Source organism: Eucalyptus grandis, chromosome 8, assembly GCF_016545825.1.
Source record: "Eucalyptus grandis isolate ANBG69807.140 chromosome 8, ASM1654582v1, whole genome shotgun sequence".
NCBI lineage: Eukaryota > Viridiplantae > Streptophyta > Magnoliopsida > Myrtales > Myrtaceae > Eucalyptus > Eucalyptus grandis.
The window spans coordinates 59,810,249-59,819,793 of record NC_052619.1 but is presented as its reverse complement, the minus strand read 5'-3'; the positions used below and the strand labels follow the sequence as shown (position 1 = coordinate 59,819,793).

Sequence of the window (9,545 nt, the reverse complement as noted above, 5' to 3'; positions counted from 1 at the left end):
CTCTGGAGATGGTGGAAGAATTTAAATCGAGCAAGTAAAATGAACCGTTCAACAAGCTCTTGTCCACCGAAGAAAGAGATCAAATCGTTATAGGTAAGTCTACATCACTAGCACAACGAAAAAATAAATAAATAAATAAATTCGGAGCTGGACACTCTGCTCTTCAATGCGAATGGCGAGAACAAAGGAAGCAAAAAACAAGGCAAGAACATCGCGGCCAGTTTGCATTGTGCTTCTAATTGGAGATATGAACCACAAACTACATACCGCTACTACTGAGTTGGAATTTATGCAATGAACGCCAGAGTGCGAGCACTCTTAGAGTAAGCAACAGTCGTTAATGTAAATAGACTACTCGACAAACTTCTAGAGCCATTCTTTACAATTTCTGAGCTTCTTCTCAAAAACACTATAAAATGCCGCCTGCTCGCTGGCAGTTACACCTGTCTTACAGTAAGTCGCAAAATGTTCGCAGTTATTAGTAATGACGTGATAAACACCAAATTCATTGCTCCCAAGAAGTTTAGAAGCAACTTCGATTACTTGTTCAGGGGTTTTGTCACAGGAAAGGATGCTGCAAGTCCCCGGATTCTTCAGGAGATGGCCCCATCGCGGTGCGCCATACATGAAGTAATGGATGGAATGAAGCTTCTCGCCGTGTTTTCGGAAGCAATCGAGGCACGTCTTAATGACCCCGCGGCCAGTGTTTTTCCGGTACCCACATTTTGAACAGGGGGCATGGTTTCTGGTGCACCTCCAGAAAGTGAGAGGATGGCACCCTTGTTCTCTGTGCTAGTATAGTGAATCACATAACCGCCTCCCACATATATTCCTAGCACGTTTAGGTACAACTTAGTGAATTATGAGACATAGTAAACCACATATTTGCCCCAGAGATTGAATTAAACGCCAATAGCAGTAGGATAGCAGTAGGATCTGGTTTAGGTTCGCTAGCAAATCAACATAAAGCAGGCCTTTGCACCATAGGCCTTTCGACTTTACATCAACTTTTTTTTTTCTTGGTCATAAACTTTCTGGTGAATTTGAAAGAAACTAAAAGTTTATAAACAGAGATGGTGAAAATCTCTCGCGACACTATTCCTTAATTAATTTTTTATTTTCTTTTTATTTTATTTTTCCTCTTTTCAAAATTATTTTCTTTATTATTTCTTTTTTCCCCTTTCATCATTCTTTAATCAAATATATATAATAAATGTAAATATATAATTTATAGATTGAATGTATATTTAAGATAGAATTAAAGTTGAAAATATAAATTAAAATAAGATTACATTTAAAAATAATTTTTAATTTTTAATTTCTTAAATATATAATTCAAATATTATTTATTTTGAAATATAATTTTAATTTTTTTTTATTTTAATAAGTTTGTTATTCGAGAAAATAGCTTTCCTATTATGAACATTAGAAATCCTATCCACATTTATCCTACCTCCCCCATGGGATAATTTTATCCGGTCTATATCCCGCTTATATCTGATTTTATCCTATCTTGCGTAAGTACCAAACGTAGGATAAGATAAATTATATCATACCCCGAATTTTATCCCGACTACCAAACGTAGCCTTAGGTTCATTTACAATGATATGCCATTTATATTAAAATATATGTATGTATATGTATATATATATAGCCTTAGGTTCATTTACATATACATATACATATACATATATACATGATATGATGTAAATATATCCGACTTTAATACTACGATTCACCAAATATTTGATAGGATATAGAAAAATTTCGGGATTTCATATCTTATCCTATCTAATCTTATCTTGGTTAGAAATCTATACGACCAAACGTAACCTAAAAGGACAATACGAGCATAACAAGAAAAGAACACAAAAAGTGATGACACCAAAGAAATCATCTGAATTATTATAGTAGTTTAACAGAACGTAGGAAGTGAATCTAGAAACCATAAAGTACTCATTTTGACTCAGAAAAGGCATGTATTTTTTTTGTGTCTAACTTCAAATGCTAGTCATAGATCTCAATTGGCATCACCATCTTCTACGTTCGTCGGGTCAATTATTCGGCAAATTCCACCTCATAACCCTGCTTTTGGGCCAGGGGAGACAGAAAAGGAAGCTAAAATTTTGATTTTAATCAGTCTGAAGAGGAAACTTCACCCAATTAAAGAAATAGAAAAGAACCCAATTGAGAAAGGAGGGGGAAGAAGAGATCTCATAAGCAAGCATTAGAGAGTTTGAAGAGCACTGACCATGGTGACTATAAAAGCCGTATAGCCTGTACGCGTAGATGTGATCGCCAGGTTTCAGATCTTCTGGGTCGACCTTCTTACATAACAGCTCCATTCCATCTTCGATTTTCTCCTTGATCTTGTTCCTCATTTCCATTTTCGCCTCGGGTTCCTTTGGACTCTCTCTTTACTCTCATAGACTCCAAACTCTGCGAACTTGTTTGCTGATGCCGGCATAAATACGCAGACAATGCCGTGAGATGATCACAATCCTTGTCCATCAAGTTTGACGCGTGCTTTTCTCTGGCCGCCTAGACGAATTTAAAATGGTCGTCAATGAAACCATGCAGACAATGCCGTGAGGTGATCACAATTCTTATCCATCGAGTTTGTCGCTTGCTTTTCTCTGGCCGCCTAGACGAGACTAAAAATGGTGGTCAATGAAACTACGCAGACAATGCCGTGAGATGATCACAATTCTCATCCATCAAGTTTGTCGCTTGCTTTGCTCTGGCCGCCTAGACGAGACTAAGAATGGTCGTCAATGAAACTACTCGGATTCTTCCTCTCCATAGAGTCGCACGACACTGCCCACACACTCCTTTCAGATTAATGACGTCAGATTAATGACGAAGATGTCCTAATGATGGTGAAAAACGGGTAACCGTTGCTTTTTCCATATCCAGTTCCATCTGCTTGGGAAGATAAGAGCTAATTCTTTTTTTTTTTTTTACAGTGATGATCAGCAAAATTGGCAACAAGACTCACTTATCTTTAGGTCCACGTCCTTCTAAGGGCTCTGGATTCCGATTTTTATTCTCATATTATTAGTTGTTCTTTTTTTGGGTTTCTTCTAAACTCACGCTATCCCCCCCCCCCTAATTAACTCCCGACACTCCCTTAATTAACTATATTATCCATGGCCTACTCTTGACTTTAGATTTTTTTTTTCTTGCCTTTTTTATCCTTCTTTTTCTATCCTTTCAATTTTACTAGAAACAAAAGTACTCATACTCCTATCAAATAACATTTATTAAGCTTAAAAATGGGGTCTACTCTTGATTTAAGATTATTGCTTTTTTCTTTTCTTCGTTTTTGGTTTTTTTTTCCCTTTTCTTTTTCCATTTGAAACAAAATTTGTGCACCTCTTTTAAAAAAAAAATAATTATTTGGTAGATAGCTAACTAATTATTTGACAAAAAAGCTAATTATTGTGTGAATGATTTGTATATTTCTTTTTTTACTAGGATTTAGTACACATTTCATTCAATTATAACTTTAGTATGTGTCATTATGTTGTAATCCGTGTATTTTAACAACTTAATTTTTATTTTGTTTAGAAGTGAATCTAATAGTCAAATTTCTAATTATTTATTATGTAAGCATTAAAAATTTTGAGTAACCCTAAACGGTTCTTCTGTTTATAGCAACATATTTCCAAAGGATAGTTAATCAAATGAGTTCCGATCTTTCTTCTCTGATGTTCAATAGAAATATTATGTTGATCATGATAATTATCTCCCTAGTCACAACTAAGAAGAACATATATGTCTTTCTTTGAACTTTTCATAGAGACAACATAACCTTGAGCAAGAAGATGCATCTCCACACTACTCAAATGATCCTCTTATGTTAGAAAATTCCCAAGTAAAATTCCAAATGAACTTGTTGACATGATTAATTGTTGTTTGCCATTCATGGTTTTATCATCAATAAATACACTTAAGCAAAAAAAAAATAGTATTGTTTTCAATAGTGACTACACTACAAAAAAATAATATAATGAAAAATGAGTAGATTGTGTATAATGCATGCATGTACCATAATATTGAAGTCGAAAAATTTACGATCATGAGAATAATCTGGGGAAATAAAGTAAACAATCTATAGATGAAACTAACATTTCTTTAATCTGATAAATGATTAGTGCTTGCTTATATAACAATAATATAGAATAAGTTCATATGAAGACAAAAGTGAAGGAAGTGTTGAACGTAATGGGTGTAGAAGAAGCGACTAGGGTAAAAAAAAAAAAAAAAAAAAAAAAAAGCTATATGAAAAGGACGTGGATAGTCTTGTCTTTTAGTAAAATTCAAATAAAAGATAAAGAAGGAAAAAAAAAGCAAGAAATAATCTTAAGTTAAGAGTGTGGAAATCAAAAAATTCACGATTGTGAGGATAATCTAGGGAAATAAAGTACACAAATTTGCAGATGGAACTAACATTTCTTTAATCCAATATATGATTAGTGCTTGCTTATAAAACAATAATGGATAACAAGTTCAAACAAAGAGATAATGAAGGAAATGTTGAATGTAATGGGTGAGGAAGAAGTGATTAGGGTGAAAAAAAGTTATTTAAAAGGAATGTGGGTAGTTTTGTCTTTTAGTAAAATTGACATAAAAGATAAAGAAGAAAAAAAAGACAAGAAACAAGAAAAAAAAAAGGACAAGAAACAATCTTAAGGGACTAGCAAAGGATATTATAGTCAATTTAATGTGAAAAGCGAAGTCACGAGCCAAAAAAAAGGGTCGAAATAGCCAAGCCTTCTTCTATTCTCCATATCTTTTAACTCCAAAAGCCTGGCATCATCTTTTGCTTACATTTGGTAATCGTGCTTCCACCATCTACTAGAACAATTGTAGGGGTGTGCATAGTCCGGGCGGGCGGTTCCCGACCTAAAACCGGGAACCGCCCGCTAAGGACCGGTTCTGAAAAATTGGAACCGGGATCCACCCGTTTGTTGCATGGATCCACCCAGGAACCGGACCGCTGGTTCGGTCCGGTTCCTGGGTGGATCCATGGAACCGATCTTGACGCGAAACAATTTTGATTTTCAACATAAAACGACTATGTGACATCAAAGCAAGCCAAAAAAAAGAAAAACCAAATTTAAGTACGTGGAATAAAAATTCATTTGTTGCAACTATAAATGCAACCAATGAAGGAATGGATGTACATAAGTTGATATAAAGGCAGAGAGAGTAGTAAGTGTTTAGGAAAAATGGGTCTCTCTTAAAGCTATGAATTGGACATATCCCTCATTAGGTTCGGCAAAATATGACAAGTCGCACAAACAAATCAGAGGTGAAATGAGGCACCATCCAAACATAGGAAAACAAAGGAAGTGCAACTAAACAAGACTTTATTGAATACATCACCTTCATCATTATATTAATAAATAAACTAAACAACGAAAAAGCATAAGAATTCCCCAATATTTAGCTTTGTATTCATCCTGCAGCAAAAACAATTGCCACAAAACAATTGCTTTATATTCAATTTTAGTATTTTTTTTTAATATTAAAAGGGAACCGGTCCGGTCCGGGTGGGTGGATCTGCCCATGGAACCGGGAACCGGACCGGTTCCCACTGGTTCCCAAAAATTGGAACCGGGAACCGGACCGATTCCCTCAAGAACCGCCGGTTCCGGGCGGTTCCGGTCCAGTTCCGGGTGGTCCGGGCGGTTCCCGGGTATTTTGCACACCTCTAAACAATTGTATTTGCATTATGTTCCGATAAATTCAATAACTTCACTTTACCTTTTGTTCTTTTCTGCATCAGTTTTTGTTTAACAAAAGTATATCGCAAGTGCCAAAATTTAGCACGGGTAGACACTTAAGTATTAAAACTTCCAAGATGTACACTTACGTGTTATTCTTTTTTGAAAATTGGACACTCTAGCCGCAAATCCAACGTTGTATTATTTTTAAAAATAAAAGTATTCTACGTGGCTCGCCAGAGTTGTCTACTCAGCAATCAATATGTAAAACGACGTCATCTCCATGATTCCCCAAATTAAAAACCTTAAATCTATTCACTACGAACTAGCCACCACAACCAGCCACCACCACCAACCATCATAACAGTGGCGGTGTGCTGCTGCAAGTTGCTGGTGCTTGCACTAGCTTGCACCAGCTTGCACCAACTCCTAGACCTCAACAACAATAGCAACCGTCGAGTGTGACGGTGAGTGAACAGCAAGCGGCGACAGAGCCTTAACAAGAACAACAACCAAGCACGAAGACTCGAGCGTGAGATGGACAATGAGTGTGAGACAATGCTTGATTCGATACGCTAAACAGCATCGTTTATCAACCATGCCAAAATGACGTCATTTAACCTTCGCCCTATCTACATGGATAATAATTTTTAAAATAATTGCCACGTTAGTAAAAATACTTGCCTAATAATGTTACGTCAGCAGTTTGGTCGGAAATTCACGCCATTGACACATAATTGTTCATTTTTTTCTTCGATTTTAACATTTAAATGTACACTTTGGAAGTTTTGGCACTTAAGTGTCCACCCATGCCAAGTTTTGGCAATTCGGGTGTCCAACACTCATTTTTGTTTGTACCTTCCATATGCATCTTCTCAATTATAGAGCTGCAATTGGGAGTTTCCTAGCATTAAAAGCTAAAAAAAAAAGCATTATTTTCGGTTTTTCGTTAGATAAATGTTTACATGATCGGGATTGCGGCATCAATTGGTGATCGACCAGTCTTCTACTGAATTTTGTAGTCATTACTCTATTACATGGCATTATGCATCAACATATGTTAAATAATATAAAAATACATATATGTGAAGATATTTTTGTAGTCATTACTCTATTTCTATTGAATGTTAGAAAAAAAAAATGCAACCAAGCATCTATACTCTTTAAGAAAAAAGGAATTATAAATAAAGGCTTATTGGTTTGGTCCCGCGGTTCAACTCCACACTTTCATTTCGCGGAAAATGGGCCAATTTCGAAAAATATTTTCCCAAAAGTCATTTTCCAGGAAAATGACAATATTTTTTTATGTTCGGCTTAACTCTGAAAATGTTTCGTCCGATGTTCGGTAAGGAAAATATTTTATAAGACTTCACTATCTAGGCATGCATCACTTACCAACCTATAAATCCATCAAATATGAACTTGGCTTTAAATTCGGGTAAACTTGCTTCATATCTTTGTTTCCTCATTGTCACCAAATGTTCATCTACTCTACAAAATAATCGTATGGATTTTAAAAAGAAGCAAAGGAGAAAAAAAGCAAAGCAATGTACAGCCCTAATAAGAATCTTTTAGTTGAGTGGCATGTTCTCCCTACGTCCGTACAATTTCACTGTAGCAAATCACTGTTCACTTTTACTATATCACTAGGCTAGGGAAAGTACTGTAAAAAAAAAAGAAGCAAAGCATGTAGAGCATTTTACTTAAACAATGTACAGCTGCAAAATAAAGTAAATAAAGAAAATAATAAGCAAGAGTGTAGAGCACGAGTTTGAGATCGATAAGCTTGAGGTTCATCGGCAACGGCCGACGACTAGCCAAAAAAGAAAAATATGGGAAACAAAGAAAAAATAGAAAAAAAAAGGAAATTAAAAATAATTCGAATAAAAAAAGAAGAAAAAAGGAGATGATGAAGTAATGATTTGTAGATGTGTGAGATAAGAAAAATTAAGAGAGGAAAATGTTTTCCACTTTTCAAAAGTAGAAAACATATTTCCCTAATTTAGAAGACTTTTTTCCCTTTATGGAAAAAATTTTCTCCAAGGAATGCATTTTCCGTGAAACGAATGCTAGAAAATTCAAAAACATTTTTCGAGAAATTATTTTTCGCATAACAAATAGAACCTTATAATCAAATAACCGCTCAGAGCTAGTCGGTTCAGTCCAATTCCTAGACTGGAAGATACTTGCCCTAGGGCTTAAAGACGGGACCGCGACACTAGATCCTGGCCAAGGAAAGGCTAGTCTTGGAATTTTTGAAGATCAGTTTCGAGATTCCGACAACACCTTTTGACAATGCCCTATGAGACAGAACTCACAACGTAGGATCAATTTGGATTGGTGTTCCGCAAGACGTTGCCGTCTCTCGGCATTTGCAATTCTCAGTCAAATCATCTAGCTTCTTCATAAGGGAGTCACTTATAGCATATTCGCTCCCCGTCAATATATTAATGAAGAGAAGATTCTCTCCTCAACCATAGAGTACGATACAAAAAAGAACAATGTAGCATTTCTACCTTATTCAAACAAGCCTTTATCAACCACTGGAGATTCACCCTAATGGCCACTCTTTCAACTTGGAAATGAGAGGTAGAGGGTTCAAATCCCCATTTTTTCAGGGGAGGTTCCTTTTTTCGTTTTGGGAAGCCTTTCCTAGAAATACAATACAGCAGAGTGGGGATGATTTCATTTTGGGAGTGGGTTTCGACTCCCACGCCCTACAATGAGACGGGGCAAAAGTAAGTAGGATTAGAGTATAGGACCGACCTAAAAAAAAAAACAAGCCTTTATCACTTTGCTCAAAAAAAAAAAAAAAAAAAAAAAAACAACAACAACAAACCTTTATCACAAAACTAGCATCTAACCCTTTGTTAACCAGTTTCACAGTGCGTGTCGTTCGTGCAGATAACAACACTGCCAAATTGCAAAATGCAAATGCCCCAACTCCATGATTCCACCATGTCTACTATCTTCTGTGAGTGCGTCCTCAGGCATTTTCTCATGCACGTCTAATCTGGAATCTGGTTAAAGTTCACTTCTTGAGTCAAGACAAAAGGACAGAGGGAGAGAAAAGGAAGGAATTTTAGAGAGGCACCCAGTCATGTTTCTGCCTCAGAACTTGTAGTCCAACCGGCTCACCTTCTCCTGATTCTTTGAGTGTGCTCTTGGCAGAAACCCTACTGACATCAATGAACGACTCTATTATTTCTTCACTTGATCGCATAATTGGCACAAAAATTAGATGGTTCTTGGACAATTCAATTTTTGAAAACCCTCCTATTTAAGAAAAGACACGTATTTTTGGCCTTTAATTCACAAAGAAAGATGAAAACAGATGTTACTCTGAAAGAACCATGTAGAGAAAAATCCTTAAAACGGAAAAGAAAGAGGGTATAGTTTCTGCAGTATACAGGTTCTGAGAGGGAATAGCGCCGCTCAATTTTCTTCAAGTTGGATAACATCCAACCGGTAAGTCATTCATCAGAAAAGAAAAATGCTCTTGGCGTTACAATTTGCAGAACATGAACAGGGCATCTCCTCAATACTCTACAACACCAGAAACCCAGTACTACCTACTTCGAGAGAAATCTAGTCTATGAATCAGAATAGGACTCATTACAGAAAACGGCCACGGTCAATCTGATATACTTATCTACCACACGGATGGCGCTTTGTCAACCGTCAAGCATATCTGACAGAATCAAACAAGATCAGCAATTCTCGTTACCTGGAAGTATCGAAGCATGTACAGCTACAGAGCATCAGGTTGATAATGCAGATAAATCAGACTTAACTACAGGAAGCAACCAATA

The 9,545-nt window shown here is 36.2% G+C and overlaps 1 protein-coding gene across 1 annotated transcript; it reads right to left on the bottom strand.

Annotated features, from left to right (window-relative positions):
• Window positions 1–271: 271 nt before the first annotated feature.
• LOC104415388 (phospholipase A and acyltransferase 3) lies at window positions 272–2,452 on the bottom strand. Its single transcript, XM_010026682.3, is given in 3 exon segments — window positions 272–609; window positions 612–832; window positions 2,253–2,452. Coding segments are annotated over 3 exon segments (600 nt in total). The 5' UTR covers window positions 2,389–2,452; the 3' UTR covers window positions 272–366.
• Between the last annotated feature and the right edge of the window lie 7,093 nt (window positions 2,453–9,545).